The 16,958-nt window shown below is 40.9% G+C and overlaps 1 protein-coding gene across 1 annotated transcript in view; it reads right to left on the reverse strand.

Moving 5' to 3' along the window:
- The window catches only part of cntnap2a (contactin associated protein 2a), a 355,408-nt gene that overhangs the window by 27,170 nt on the left and 311,280 nt on the right, over positions 1-16,958 (reverse strand). Inside the window, exons 17-18 of the mRNA XM_066646476.1 lie at positions 15,929-16,147; positions 8,484-8,720 (exon numbers count right to left, since the gene is read on the reverse strand). Of these exons, the coding sequence (XP_066502573.1) occupies positions 8,484-8,720; positions 15,929-16,147 (456 nt within the window). The remainder of the gene's footprint in view (positions 1-8,483; positions 8,721-15,928; positions 16,148-16,958) is intronic.

Raw genomic sequence — 16,958 nt, forward strand, 5'->3', positions numbered from 1 at the left:
TGATATTATAAACAACACATTTTAATGGCTGTTGTGACTGGAATTTAAATAAACCAAAAGTGGTCTCTGAGTTTTGCACAGAAGTGTATTCCTGGTGAGTTTGGCTGTTTTAATGATGTAGAAATTTGAGAAACTATTGACAGGACCCAAATGTCTACGTGGCGTGGTGTGAAAAGCCAGTGCTTTTAATCTTTCAGCTCAAACTAGGGTGAGAAATTTGTGGATGAGGGCATTTCAAGGCAGCTCCCTTTATGTCTCTGTGTTGCCTGGCCGTCACACTAATGCACATGGCTGTTTGTTTTTTATGGCATCAGCCTTTCTTCCCGTCCTTCAGGGGGCAGTAAGTGATCTGCAGGAATCGGCCTGGAAGTTAACACCTCCGTCCCGAAAGACCGCCGACCCGCCGAAGAGAAACATCTCCCTGGCTCTGCCAAACACACTGTTCTGTGCTCAGGCCAAACATTCGAGCAATAAAACTCTTTTGAAATCTGTGCAGCGCCACAGCCCTGCTCTGCATATTGTAAACAGCGCTGGGTTCAGAGAAGTTGTTGGAAGAGATTCTCCATTTGGCAGCTCCTGGTACCAACCAGAATCAAAAACACATTTCGATTCAGATTCACAGCATTCCTTTTGGCAGCAGCTCCTTTGGAGGCTGAGCTCCATTCCAAGCAGATTCTGATTTATTTTCAACTGAAAACTCATGACAAATGATGATAATATTTCAGCCACTGTTCAATCAAACACATTTATGAACTTTCAGGAACCACAAAAGCAAGACGACTGAACATCTCAGAGTGGACACAGCAACGTGTAGCGAATTGCTAGAAAAGAGTAGTGACTTAGCTAGATTCCAATATTTAAATACCAGCGCTAAATACCAAAGGTAAGTATCTGGGATTAATTAACAAGAAATATAAAATAATACTGTGGGCCAATCAGAAAAACCTAGGATCGTCTACGGAGCCAAGGACAACACCACGCAAGAGATGACACTGCACCACTGCTCTGAGATTTGGAGGTTAGCCTCCTTTTAATAAAAAGGTAAGTAAAATATTATAAAATAAAATACAAAAAACAGGCAGGATATTCAATATAAATAATACGCCTTATATTACTGTTATTACCATATATATATATTGGATAACTGTATCTGTATCAATATTTATATACTACTACCCGGGTAGGAAAATATGTATATCAATAAGAAAATATATATTTATTTATACACCAATATCTATTAATATCAAAATATCTTTTTTTTTTCCTGTGTGTGTATATATGAGAAATTAATGTCCGGTTGTTTCACAGGTGGCAGTTGGAACTGAGTATGCGCAAACAGGTCCAGTCTGTGGAAAGGTATGTGTTTCTCCTACCACACTGGAGAGTAGTGAAAGTTCAGCAACAATAGAAAAGAAGGGGGTTTCACAGAGCAGAGTTGTCCACAGCACTTATGGACAGCTTCCAGGGTCGGGATCCAGGGAGGCTCGCCATCAAATGTAGAAAAGGGGGGTCCAAATTGAATCTAGCCAAAAAACCTGACCTATAATAGGTCATAATACTCCATCAACATCAAGTTTTTATATGAACACATATAAGCTTTAAACATAATAATTCACATTCAACTACACATACTCACAACATATTTACCTTCTTGACCAATTAATTGAACATATTTACAATAATTGAGATTTATGTACAGAGAAAATAAAGATAAATGCACTGCTTGGCACACAAGGGGTTAAATTCTCGCAACGCGCGCGAATTTGTGGGCTCTCAAAGGCCAGCCTGTGGTTACACAGGCTGAAATATCTCCAATAAATAATCATTCATATAAGCTATAAAGAATTTTAAATAGTTATATTGACACGTTTAAGCACAGGCATCACCATAATCCTAATGAAAATGCATGGTTAGCGTAGCATAGTCGGCTAGCGCAGTAATTACTAAATTAACTCACCGATGCAAAACTCAGTGTAACCAGCTAATAAAACTCCTCTTCGCCACGGAGGGCTTCCCAGGTCCACCAGCTCGGTGATCTAGCCCAAAGAGGGTTTACTTGCAACACTGCAGCTTTCTACCACACAAATCCAAATTCTAATCTATCCTTCTCCTTTCCTCTGCAGATGCCCTCCGCTCACGACGGCTGCTCGACCCAAAAGAAAGAACTGGGTCCAGATCAGCAGAATTACCCGCGCTTATCAACGTAGTCAATCACCTCATTGGCTGTAGTGTGTGACGTACTACTAAACAAATTAAATATTCTCAAAAATATATAAAATAATTATTTTTTAAGTGAATAAAGTTTCTGTTACTCACATATTTGTGTCTTTATTTATTTATAATATTTCAATTATTATATTATGCTTCATATTCAATTTCAGCTTCAGTCTAACTCAACTTTTGTGCCCTTTTAATAATAAAATATTCTTTTAATAAATCAAGCTTTTATAACCTGGGTTACAAACGGTTCGAATCTAGTTAAGATTTAGATAAGCGTTCATTAGTGCGACACGGTGGCACAGTCACACAGCTTCAGGTTGTGGGTTCGAGTCCCGCTCCGGGTGACTATCTGTGAGGAGTGTGGTGTGTTCTCCCTGTGTTTGCGTGGGTTTCCTCCGGGTGACTGTCTGTGAGGAGTGTGGTGAGTTCTCCCTATGTCTGCGTGGGTTTCCTCCGGGTGACTGTCTGTGAGGAGTGTGGTGTGTTCTCCCTGTGTCTGCGTGGGTTTCCTCCGGGTGACTCTCTGTGAGGAGTGTGGTGTGTTCTCTCTGTGTCTGCGTAGGTTTCCTCCGGGTGACTGTCTGTGAGGAATGTGGTGTGTTCTCTATGTGTCTGCGTGGGTTTCCTCCTGGTGACTGTCTGTGAGGAGTGTGGTGTGTTCTCCCTGTGTCCACGTGGGTTTCCTCCGGGTGACTGTCTGTGAGGAATGTGGTGTGTTCTCTATGTGTCTGCATGGGTTTCCTCCGGGTGACTGTCTGTGAGGAGTGTGGTGTGTTCTCTCTGTGTCTGCGTAGGTTTCCTCCGGGTGACTGTCTGTGAGGAATGTGGTGTGTTCTCTATGTGTCTGCGTGGGTTTCCTCCGGGTAAATGTCTGTGAGGAGTGTGGTGTGTTCTCTCTGTGTCTGCGTGGGTTTCCTCCGGGTGACTCTCTGTGAGGAGTGTGGTGTGTTCTCTCTGTGTCTGCGTAGGTTTCCTCCGGGTGACTGTCTGTGAGGAGTGTGGTGAGTTCTCCCTATGTCTGTGTGGGTTTCCTCTGGGTCACTGTCTGTGAGGAGTGAGGTGTGTTCTCTCTGTGTCTGCGTAGGTTTCCTCCGGGTGACTGTCTGTGAGGAGTGTGGTGTGTTCTCCCTGTGTCCATGTGGGTTTCCTCCGGGTGACTGTCTGTGAGGAGTGTGGTGTGTTCTCCCTGTATCTGCGTGGGTTTCCTCCAGGTGCTCTGGTTTCTTAACACGATCCAAAAACACACTCAAAAGTGTCCATAGGTGTGAGTGAATGTGTGTGTCTGTGTTGCACTGTGAAGGACTGGCGCCCCCTCCAGGGTGTATTCCCGCCTTGCGCCCAATGATTCCAGGTAGGCTCTGGACCCACCGCGACCCTGAACTGGATAAGGGTTACAGATAATGAATTAATTAATAAGCGTTCAATAGTTGTTACAAATGGAAATAGACTTAAGGTTGATTTTTGCTTCTGCTATTTACCCAACAGTGTCTACCCTGTGAGTCTACACTGTGGTCTGCGCAAGTGCCCTATGCAGTTGGTGTTTCTGTGTCGCTCTGCAATTATACCTCTGAAAAGTAGGGCTGAATCACAAATATCTTCCTCTACACTAAATAGTACAAAATGTGGTGGTGAAGTAGTATGTCTTTTGACAGTGAATATTGAAGCTGTAATTTTAAGGCAAAAATACTGCCTAGTGTTGCTTTAATTGTGCTAGTGCGAGAGTGAATGAAATAGTATTCCACAGCATTGTTTAGATGTCTGTTACCTGGGCCCTTTAAAACATTACAGAGGCCATAGGCAGGGATAATTGCATGTGAGTGCTGGTGCGTATAGAGTCATATGAAGGCTCATTTGCTTTGTTAAAGTGTCAGTTTTGGTTCATTTTCCTCCCAAACACCTGTGTTTACCTGCACACCTGCTCAGCCCCTCTCCAGGTAATACGGCTGCGAAATGGATGCATAAATAGATTGTGTAATTATGGGATAAACCTGTCTTTTTAGCACGACACCTCAGAGCGGAAGGTTCTGAGAGTTACGTTCCTTCCTTCTCACGGCTGTTTCCTCTGGGCAAATTTACTTCATTATGCCTCTTAATTTCCCATGGTTCCCTCTGTTCCAGCCCGGTTTGCATTTCCAGTGCCCCGGTAAGACACAGGAGGGCTTCTATTCTTCCTCGGTCGTCTGGACCGTCCTGTGTTTACGGTTTCTTGAGGAACGTGCTCGTGAATTCAGAGCGTTCACCTCTTCCACAGAAGAGCAAGTAAACAGTGTCTGTTTTTTATTGGTTTTCGAATATAGTGGGCAGAGCAGGGGTCAGAGTACGTGCATTAGATCAGGAATTATGCTCGAGCGCATTCCAGAGGCTTTGTCTTTTCCTCTCCAAGAGCGAGGAGATGATATTTCATCGTTAAAGTACCATTAGCTTCTGTTTTATTACAACATAAATACAGAGCATCCTCCAGACCACTGCTCACTCTCTTTCTGTGTGTGTGTGTGTGTGTGTGTGTGAGAGAGAGTGTGTGTGTGTGTGTAATAGCAATACTAAAATGGAAGGCAAATGTCAACCATTTTTGAAATAATTATATATACATATATAAATAAATTACAAACCTGGACAAAAGCACATCACATAATAAAAGCAATTATGAATAAATACATGTATAACTTTTCCCTCCAGGTGATACAACAAACTCATTTACCTCCTGCTGCTTTAAACTGTAGTGTTTTTGATAACTATAATACAAGGAGAGCTTCACAGACTTTTCAAAATTCATACATAATTAACTGCTTGAGACTTTAAACAGCCGTTAAAACTGATTTTTGTTGGATTTGGTGTGAAATGCTCCATTTTGGAGAAACTCTGTCAGAATGATTCCCAGTGGTGGTGAATGGAACCAGACGTCCTTCTCTCACAGCTCCTCACAGACCACTACCACGTGAAAATGTTATGAGTGTGCGTCCTGGGGCCATGTGTTTTGTAGTAGCTTTGGGACTATTTTGGCCTTAAAATGTATTCAGGCTGGAACGTTACATACAGAGCATTGGGTGTTAGTGTTCTCCTGCAAATGTGTTGAGACCAGCAATGTTGCAATGGCAGCAGTTAGGAAAGTGTGTGCTGCATTCACCTTTGCAGATGTTAGTCTGGTGATGTTGGGGGAGATGAACCCTAAGCTGTAAAAGGGAGAATAGGGCCTACTCTGGGATCAGCACTGAAGAAGGGTGTTGCTTTCATTACTAGAAATTAAGCTTCACCATTTTCATGGCAAATCAATCCCTGCAGCCTTCCACAGCATGATCAAATTCAACAATTAACAAAGCTTTTCCCACATGCGTCTTTAAATGAATTCTAGTAATAGGCAGCCAATCAGAGCAGAGGTCATTTACATATGTCAATCTTAAAGGAAGAGTAAAAAACATCAATTTCAAAAAACAGCATTTTTCATTCTCAGAAGTAAATAGAGGTTGGTCGAAGGCTGGTTTAAAATTAATTGTGACTGTTGTGGTAAACAAAACAACAGGAATGTTTAAAGCAACACTTTTAAACCTGGTCCTGAGCTTCGCCTAAAGTTGCAGAGTGTAATTCACTTTTACAGCACTGTCCTGAAATTAAGGGGGAGGGAGTGAGGTGATTTTCTACCTCCTCTAAAAGTTAGTAGCAGGAGGAGTAGCAACGACAGAGGCTCTATTCTCCCTTTTACAGCTCAGTGGAGCATCACAATAATTTTGGAGTTGTAATTTTAAGGGTAAAAATACTATACATAGTGTTCCTATTAAAAATATGCAAATTTCAGTGCCACTGCGTTTTATTTCAAGGCAAAACCAAGTTCATTTCATTACTTTAAAATCTGCATACAGACACAGTGCTAAAGATTAATTCTGAGCTGAACGTCCAGAAGTGACCCCAAAGTAATAGGACTGACCCTAAGCCAACAGGGGTCAGCCATCAGTGGGACGACCAGCTCCTAAAGCTTGACCTCTATCAGCTATACGCAATTCCACAGTGAGGGGTTTAATACGCTGTCGTAAACTGCTTTATGCTGAGTACGTTTCTTGCACATTTAAGCCTTTAATATTATGATGAGTATTATATAAAAAAAATCCTTATTCAGTGCATTTGCATATTAATGTCGGAATCTGGAGCCCACCAACACACACACTGTGAAACAACCCAGCCAGGCAGTTTAGTGTGTGCTGCCTATGTCAGAAAAAATGGGATAAAACGAGCCGTTCTGATTCTGCTCCTCTTTTGATGTCGAGTGCAGAGAGTTTAGAATTGCCCCGCCCCCTCGTCTAAGTCTGTCCAATTACAGCACTGGACCCATGTTTATGTGAGTGTGCACATGTTAAACAAAATGAGCGCAGAGAAATAAAGGCACTGAGTAAAGATGGGGAACAACAGAATGGAGAAGAAAGAGAACTGAATGAAAACAGGGTGCCCTAAAAAACAGAGCTTCTACTGCTCGCTCCTCACTGCTGTGCGCTCGGGGTCGGGGTGAACAGCAAGCAGCTCATTATCATTTAAAGGAACAGGAGCTGAAAGCGGGTGTTCTGAACAGGGCTGTTTAGACAGGGGGTGAACACTGCTGTGGGGCTTGTGGGGTTTGGACCAAAGCAGGTCACAGATGTTTCATTACGAACCAGAGCTGTGTTCCACTGTGGAGAAGAAGAGAGCATGCTCTATTTAATAAAGCGTGATTCCTCCCTCTCAAAGCTACACCACCCACAAGTTAGTTTCATATTAAGAGACCAACAGGCTGTTTTCTGGTTCTGTCTGTTTTTTATTTATTTGTTTATTTATTTTTCTGTATACGTTGAAACTTTGTGCTGATGTATGTGAAGGAGCGGAGTTCTGATTGGCTGCTTTCAATTAGTAATGCCATCATATCCTCAACCAAAAGTGTTCCTGAATCTATTATAAAACCTCTCAGAGCAGCAGAGACTGTTACTGCAGCAAAGCAGGGAAGAAAACCACCATAAAAGCCCCTCATTTCAAAGTTCCAAGTGTTTCCATAACAAAAAAAAGTGAATTTTGAAGAGTGTCCATTGAATTTCAGAAGGGATTCTGAGCTGCAGCTGTGAATTGATGCATCAGACAGAAGTGAGCTGCTGTCTGAGACTGAAGGGAGAGTGGATTATTGAGCCCCCAATGGTGGGCAGAGGAATACATTGCTTTATTGACGGGCAGGACGTGTGAATATGTATAAAATGGAAATTTGCTCTTACTTCTCACAATTACAAGGCTGCTGCTGCCTGTCTGTGTGTGTCTGTTTGTGTGTGTGTGTATGTTTGTGTGTGTGTGTGTGTGTGTGTGTGTGCGCGCATGCATGCATATTTCTGGCTGAAAGGGAACAATCTGAGCATCAGGGTCACCTAGGGTCTGCATGGCTGAGAAATATTTTTTAAACGTTGCTGTTTTTAAGTGAAAGCTGATAGAGGGCTCGACACAAAGCCACTGAGAGCCTTTTAAGTGTGTGCTTCCATTAGCATATTCAAATGGAGAGAAGGGGAGTCTGATATGCCGGACAACCTGTCAGGCATATCACCTCCACACACACACACACACACACACACACACAGGCATCCTTCTATCATACCTCTCATGAGGAAAGGTTGCATATATTCCACTTTGATGAGGGTTCATGTCGTTCTGTACGCCCTCTAGTGGCTGTTCCTCTGGCTGAACTGTCACTATCATTAATATCTTCATTAACATATTCACTATTTTCACCAGAGCTCTGTTATTAAACTAACTAAGCTGCTGTCTTTCTATATGTGTCTCTGTGTTGAGCTGCTCACGAGCAATGAGAGGTGAGAACTGTGTACTATTCAAGGACAAGGTGAATTCAGTTCTCATGTAAATTGACCAATCACAAGCCTGTGAAGAGGAGGTCTTTTTGGCCACAGATGAATCTGCAGCTGAGGCTAAATATAACACATTTGCATTCTCCTTTGTCTCTTTTGTCTCCAGTGTCTTAAGTTGTTCAGTGGCATTGTATTAGTGGCAGTGTGAAAAGAAGTGGTGGTTTGGCTTTGTGTGTTCAGGATAAACACGTTTGCCTCCACTCTCCCCAAGGCAGGGGGTCACTGTGTGTGATCGAGGGAGAGTCCCTGACAGACAAGCCAGCTCTCTCATTGGTTAGTCCTTCAGGACCTGAGCTGAAGGCTTAATATGTCACATAATTAGTAATTCCTCCATAATTAGTTATTCATCCAAAAATACTAACATTAAAGAGAATGTAAAGGTAACCGAGCTGTACAACTCGCCTCTGTTGCAGAAGGGTCCGTCGTAGGCCGTGCCACTGCAGTCGCAGGAGTAGCCGTTATATTTCTCCACACACTTCCCTCCGTTGCGGCAGTACATCCCGAAACTGGTGCAGTGACCGGAGCAGCCCGGTTTCACTCCCGGAGTCACTTTGGCTCTCTCCTCGAGATCCAGGGTCACACCGTTCATCTTGAGCGAGCGAATACATCCCAGAAACCCTCGCTGTCCTCCGGCTGCACCTGCAGGACACACAGTCAGTAGAAATAAAGACTGGGCAATGGCTATTTACACATGGAATTTGTGTAAATAGCCAATAACCATTAGTCAGGCTCTCTCAGTTAATAATATTTATAATTTGAATATAAATTATTTAAAATTATTATTACCTCAAGCTTTAATTAACTCTTCTGTTACTTATTGATTTTAGTTTTCAGTGGTATTTTATTTTGTATTTCATAAATTTGCTAAATCTTGTCTAATTGTTGCTATTTGCTTATGTCTTTGCTAACTTGTATGTTTATGTTTGTGTCTGTACTGAAATTTGAGCTGCATATTAAATGTATGAAATCTGCTATATTAATAAGGATTATTATTATAATAATAATAATTATTATTACACATTAATCACTGATGAAATAGCAGTGTAACTACTGGAGATGTGTTCACTGTTAAAGGTGAATTACACAAGTATAGCTTTAAATGCACATATTCACCAACTTCAATTACATTTTCTTTTAAGAAACAATACAGCTGTGTATTTAGTACATGTTAATACAAACTGTTAATACAGCCCCTGTAATTACACTGCTGTTACAGCTGTGGTTCATGTGTAAAGACACAATCACTACACACACGTCATATGAAGTGGGGCCCTATTTCTTCGTGTTTGTACAATTATTATTTCTTCCCATTGATGGACTGTTGGGTTCTGTGCTCTGGGATGATGTAAGGGCTGACTTCACACAATTATAACAAACCTGACTCCATCATTTGACTCAGGGTGTCCACGTGGTTGTTAGGCTTTTTAAAATTTTTTTAATAGTTGTCAGTGTTTTCAGAAACAGGTGAACTTTTTGTTTGCAAATACATAGAGGCTCTTCTTCCAAACAAACTGGCACTGCATTACAATCCACTGCAGACATAATTACAGAGTGTGGAATTACTTTAAACACTGTGCTGATAATTTGCTTTAAAGACGACCTATTGTCCCTCTTCTCCGCAGTGGAACACAGCTCTGGTTCTTAATGAAATATCTGTGACCTGCTTTGCTCAAAACCCCACAAACCTCCCCCTGTGTAAACAGCCATCTTCAGAACGCCCGCTTTCAGCGCCTGTTTCTTTAAATGATAATGAGCTGCTCGCTGTTCACCCCGACCCCGAGCGCACAGCAGTGAACAAAAACAGCTTCTATTATCCCATGTGATATTTTAAATTACTATTTAGGAGTAAAGCACAGATATTTAATCTAGACTTATACAGTAGCTTCAGTGCCAGTCAGATCATTGTCCTCAGGAGCTGGATCTATAGCTTTATTAAGTGACTTTTTAAAACGGACTGTATTAAGAACTATAGAGAACTCTGGCCATAGGTTAAGTACTTTATATTAATCATGACAGGTCTGTGGCTAGAAAAGCTACATTTGAAAGTAACACTGATCAGTAATCAGTAGCTGGCCAGGTCAGAAGGGGTACTCTCTCATTTTACAGAGTATACTGCATATAACTGTTCACTGTGGAAGGCTGAGGATGACCTGCCTGTTGGTCAGTTAAACTAAAGGTCCAACAGCCACCATAAAGAGGCCTGAATGAGAAGCGCTGGAGGTTAAAATGAAAAATGATCTCTCTCCTCCTCCCTCTCTCTCTCTCTCTCTCTCTCTCTCTCTCTCAGTGATGGCCTCTACATGATAGAATGCCAAATTCGAAATTATAGATCCAGCAGAAATGAGAGGGCGACCCAAACAACATTAATGCTCATCTCGTGGGTGAAAATAATTACTATCTAACAGCTCTGAATAATGTCAGAGCACGCTTCCCGTTACAGGACACTGCTCAAAAATGACCGCACGAGTGGGATTCACATGAGTGACAAGCCATGACAGTCATTATAAAGTAACAGTAAATAATATGTATAAACATGTATCAAAAATCCTGAGACACAACGGGAGATGGACTTGCTGTATTTAACCTTAGAAGTCAATAGTTATTGGTGCTGTGTGATTTATTTTCATTTACATTAAACAGTGAGGCTTTGCTACTGCTGTAGTTGATGATATTAAAGTGTAGAAATTAAAATATTTGTTTCTATTTTTCCACAATACAAGACATTTGAATTTAATTTGAGTTTTATTGAGTAACAATAATAATAATAATAATAATAATAATAATAATAATAATAATAATTGTTATAATTTTCTTAAAAACGCAAACATGAGAGAGACTGTACGTTTATAATCTGCATTTCCCACTCAACACTGAGATTAAAGGGGCGGGGCTAAACTGTGACAGGAAGAATATTTGGATTTAAGGCAATGAAATGGATTCAAAGTTTTTATTCCATAAAAGCTATATATTCCATATATGAGCCGATAGAGACTGCATGACACAGGGAGTAAAGAATTTAACCATTCAGTTTTCCATGATATGGGCGCTTAAATTAGTCTAAAATTAAGCCATGAGATATTTTTTTTATTATCATTAATAACCAGAAACAACTGTGAGGGTTAAATTCTGTTTCAAAGGACACTAAAAACAAGCACAGTGTGGCTTTGTTTGACAACGTTGGAAAAGCACTGAAAAAGGTATTAAAGCATTTTTCACATCTTCCAGATTCAATTAGTGCTGGACCTGGCTATGACTGATGTTCACTGTTGGTGTAATTTGTTCCCACACTTTAAAGCTGACCTCTCAGCCATTTAAGACCATTAAAGCAAAGCCAATAAGGGCAGTGCTAATAGAGCAGAGGGAAACACCACAGTAAATACAGGGCATTAATATCATAATAGCACCATTACAGAGCTGACAAGTTATTATTCTCTCTTTTTCCTCTCCCCACACACACACAGACACACACAGACAGAGCATGGGGCTAATTAATACCACACCACAGAGCCTCCGATTGCTCCTGATTATTCTCTCTGACATAACACTCACACTCCTCTGCCCCATTATTCAGCAAGAAGCCGTCAACCTAGCAAACATCCTCTACTGGAGGAATTAACCTCTTGATCTCCTTTATTTGTCCCCGTTCTCATGGGTTTCCTAGCCCCAAGTTTTACCACTGCTGGATAAAACATCTCCTCATTAAAAACGTCAGGAGGAGGAAACAACATCTCTTAGTTTCAATGGAAATTAATGTCCAAATTCAATTTCTGACACTTTTTGGGTCTTTAATGTTCTTTCATTCACCATTAAACTGTCCCTCAGTGTCAGGGGCACTTTGGGAGTGTCTTTTGAATTATAAAAATGAAAATATATGAAAATGGAAATACAAGGTTTATGTTCCAACCACAACAAACTGTTTTCAGGAATCACACTTCTGAAATTAAAGGAACACTAGGTAATATTTTTACCATAAAATTACGACTTCAAAATCATTGTGATATTTCACTGACTTTTAATAAAGAGAACAGAGACTCGGTCGTCGCTACTCTGGGCTCAGCACTGCAGAAAAGGCACTACGTAACTTGTGTAGTGAGGTAGGAAATCCCATCCCATCCCTCTTCCTCCCCATTGATTTTAGTACAATGCTGTAAAAAAATATTTACTCTAGGGGGAGCCCCAGGAGCAAAAAACCCTAATCTTACCTAGTGCTCCTTTAAAAAATAAATAAAAAAAACGCCCAAAGACATCCCTACAGCTTTAACCATTTTCTCCTACCGCTTTGAGCTTTTAAAAGGTGTATCCTACATATTTACTCCTTTAATGGCAGAGCAGTCTCCTATACCTTTAAAAAAATGTAGAGTTGTCTGCTATAGCTTTAACCCCTTAAATGTGGAGTTGTGTACTATATCTGTTACCCTTTAAAAGTGATGCAGTCTCCACATCAATAAACTTACGCCATTGTCCTTGCTGTTGTCCTCTACATCTTGAATCCTCTCTGAAGTCTAAGCCTTAGCCATTACAGCAGTGTTGAAATCACTCGTTAAATCCATGACAACATTTTCCTGTTCAACACACACTTTAAGTGTACACCAAGGTGCTAAGTTTCTTGACCTCCACCCCACATCTGTCTGATTGCCACCAGGACCCTGCTGCCTTAAAAGCAATAAAGTATCAATGAGCAGTCCTTCAGGGCTGATGATGATCACTAAGGTGTCCTAATTTCAGCAGGTGGTCTGAAGTAATCAGGAGGTTGTGGGTTCAAGTCCCAAAGAGAACATCAATAAGCTTAGGTCACTGTCCTTGATAAAAAAATAAATATATAGCCCTCAAATATAGCTCATCAACCAAGACATCATTAGCTTCTTGAAAGCAACAGTTAGACCTTTTACCACCAAAAATGAGCAAATAATATTTAGAAAAGTCATTATTTATTATCTTTTACGTGTTTTCTATAAAGTACAACTCAGGGGGTGAGAAATCAGACTGCTTTGTCATCCCTGAATGAACCAGTTTAGAGTGTAGAGTGTCTGAGAAATCCAGGCCACTAGGTGTCAGTATTACAGCTATTTATTCTTGTGAAAAATAATCTCTGGAGAAAATGACTGACTGCGCTTTTCTAACTTAACATTACAGCTTCTAAATAACTGTGAAACTCCACTGAGCTGTAATAGTGAGTCAATGTCAGTGCAACTCTGGCCTCAGAACTGCAAAAACTGCACTATGTAACTGTGGTGATTTTGACACTATTAGGTGTACATTAGCATCTTGTTAGCAACGTTAGCCTCATAGCTTCAGAAGTGAACTTGTCTTGGCTGGTTAAAAACACCTGAGTAGAAGGAGAAGAGGATGATAATAAATTAGTGTTTTTAACTTTAGTTTAATCAGTTTTATGAGAAAAAGGAAGGGTGAAATGGTATTCAGGAGGTTTGATTCATCAAGGATTGTTTTGTCAGGGATTATGTCGTACAGAAAAGTTACCTACTGTCCTGACAGGCCCAAGAAGCCGGCTTCCCTGCAGAGTGTTAGCACCATGTGAAAGAAAAGAAAAGAAAAAAGAAGAAGCCACAAAACATGAATAACAAAGGCAGGCATGACTGAGAGGGACAAAAAAAATGGAAAAACAGAAACACTAAAGAGAATGAGAAACAAACATTGCATGACAGAATAAGCAATTCCGAAGTGGAGGAAAATAAATAACGATGATGAAGAAGCGGAGATGGGAAAACAACTAAAAACAAGGAGTTCACAGCTAGGTCAGGGCTCAGCGATCAGAGCCCAACACAAACCGCTGCCGTTAAATGAAGGCTCTTTCACAGCTTCTGAAAAAAATCTGCTGGAGGTTTTAATATAAAATGAGCGATGGAGAACGCATAAACAAACACTAAATCTTGCATAAAGTGAGGAAAGCGTGAATGCGGAATAAAGCGGCGGCGAGGGAGGAATAAAAAGAAAAGCTGTGTATTAATGAACGGCTACAGCAGGAACACCGCGCCAGGGGCAGAGTGTTAGAAAGCATACGTCATTTTTCTTAATGCGGCTTTGAGCGATTTATTTGTTTTTTTATTCGTAAAATTTATTTCTTGCCTCTATCTTTCAAAAAGCCTGCTTTTCTGAACTTCTTTGCCTTGTGATGTAAATCACATTGAGCTTCATCTTTACGTGTGCAACGTTCAGTGTATGGTTAATTATTTTTATTATCATTACTTTTATTATGATCAAAACAACCCCGGCAAGCTGTGTCAAAACAAAACCTGCCCCCACCCCCCCACGTCAGGAGCTGGCCAGCAGAGCGAAGCCACAGATTACATTTTGTCTGAAACAAATGACAGGGATTAGAGCCCTTCCTGCACACTTTCTTTTTCTCATTACACACACAGTCGCATGGTTAATGAGGTCATTGATATGCACCTCACACATCCCCAAGATCTAATCTAAGGGACGAAAAAAGAAAAAAAAATATCCCAGAAATTTTCAGGTGCTACCAGGCCAAAATCCTCCACGACACACTTCCATATAAATGAGACTCTGATACAAGAGCGAACACAGGCTGATATCAAAGGTAGCTCTCTGAGAGTAGAAGGAGGTGTCCAGCAAGAAAAAAACACAGTGAAAAATGTGATTTGGCGGATCCAGACACATGCTTAATGCTGTCAAAAATACCTTTAAAGAAACTCTGGGTAGTACATTTACCTTTACATTACATTACAGTTCCCAAATCATTGTGATGCCCCACTGAGCTGTAATAGGGTGATTAGCGCCTCTGTTATTGCTACGCTAGGCTCACCACTGCAGAAACTGCACTATGTATTTATGTAAGAAACCACCCTGTACCTCCCCCATTCCTCTTGTACCAAACCTTACCAAGTGTTGCTTTAATACTTTTGCTAATATTATTAATTTAGTTCAGCTGCTTTAATGTGCTTTAATAATCTCTGTAGGGCAGTGCTATCTCTGTAGGGAAGCACAGATATATAGATCTATAGAGTAGCTATTGAGTAGCTACACATGAGGCTAAAGTCACCCTGCCCAATTGCAAAGTGTAGGCCTGGTGAGTACTCCACCCAGTACCTTTGGGATAAGTTGGAGTGAGGTTTATGATCCAGAACTAATTCTCCAACATTAGCATTTGCCCTCAGTATTCATGTGGCCATACGTACGAGTGCCATCAAAGCCTCATAGCCATGTTCCAATATCTAGGTTAAGACCTTCTTGGAGAAAATTAAGAGTCTCTTACTTTCGATTAACACTCTTCATTCTAGAAGAAGCAGTGTCCGTGCAGGTGTCTTCAAACGTTCAGCTGAATCAGGAACAAAAGTATAACATTTTGTTTTAACTTCCCTTTGAAGGATACTCTGCTCACTCTCTGGAGACAAGTGAGCGATTGCTCTGCAGACTTTCTCCATTTCTTCATTTTGCAGAACAGAACGAGCAGAGAAAGGAGAACAGGACCGGTTCTGCTTTTGGGATAATTACTTCCTGGAAAACTTAACCTGGTCAAAATTACTCAACCTTATTAGGTCTTTTCTGATCATTGTTCTTTCCGTCTTTATTTTTATTATTGACACAGCACCAAAATAGCAGCTTTTGAAGATTACATTTCATGAGTGACTGCGTACATTGTGTCCAAATCAGATTGAAGGAGTGTAGGAGAATGAAGAATGGAGAAAGGAGAAAGGAAATCTAGTCTTTAAATCTAACTCTGAGATTTTCTAAAAAGGTTAGTGTTTCTAATAAAATAGCCACAGTGTTTAAAACCATGGCACTGCCACTGTTTCTGATCCAATGCAACCGAAGTTCAGCATAATAGTATACTGTGTATACTGTGTTTGTGTGTGTTGGCATCTTACCCACATACAGCTGGCTATAGAGCTCGAGGCGAGTGTGTCCCTGAGCCGGAGCAGATCTGATCTCTGGGTACTGCTGGTCCAGTTGGAGAATGGCCTCTTTAACATTCCTCTCTGCGCTGACCCTGTGCCACTGGTCATCGTTCAGCGGCGTCGGTGAGTGGACGGTGAGCTCCACTGGACCGTTCCCAACGTCAAACGAGAAGGAAACCACTGTTGGAGCTGAGAGGGACAAAAGGGAAACAAAGTAGACCATAAAACACAGTCACTGAGTTACTCTTACCAGGGAACCTTGTTTAAATAAGGTTTCTTTGGGATGATTTTGCTGTACAGGTTTCAGGACCAAATATTATCTCAGAACTATCGTAAAACAATGCCCCAGGCCTCCATTTCATGTAGGAATCTTCTGTGATGAGATTTTAGGGTCATTAAATTCTTCAGATGTCTGGTTCTTGTCACCACCAGTGTAAACACAACTTGTCTGTAATTTAATAACTGCACGCACTCTATTCTATGAACTTTATTCACACACACACTCACGCCTGTGGACAAAGTCACACTCGACCTACCATCAACACAGGACATCAACACATATCGCAAAAACACACCATGCTCTTCACAGACAGTGACCCGAGGAGAGGATTCCCCTGGGACACTGAGACCCTGGAGTTGTGTGACAGTGACATCACCCACAGCTCCACGGTATTTTATCTGTCTGGATAAGATCATCTGTCAAAACAACTAAATAAATGATAAAAACGAATGATGAATTCTGACTCTAGAATGGAGCACTTTACCTCAAAGCATTTTCATTTACTTTGATTACATTTGAAGCACTGATTTATTCAGAAATGTTGCTCCAATTTGCCACAGTACTCTCTTTAATTTGTCCAACTACATCATTGATAAAGATGCAAGTGAAAGCTATAGTGAGAAATCTCAGTTTAACATTTAAAACACTGTGGAGATTTTTTAATGTGTCAGTGTTGAATATTCTGCTTCATCGGTGTGGAAGAATGACAGATGGATCGCG

The sequence above is a fragment of the Hoplias malabaricus genome, chromosome 1 (assembly GCF_029633855.1).
Source record: "Hoplias malabaricus isolate fHopMal1 chromosome 1, fHopMal1.hap1, whole genome shotgun sequence".
NCBI classification, from domain to species: Eukaryota; Metazoa; Chordata; class Actinopteri; order Characiformes; family Erythrinidae; genus Hoplias; species Hoplias malabaricus.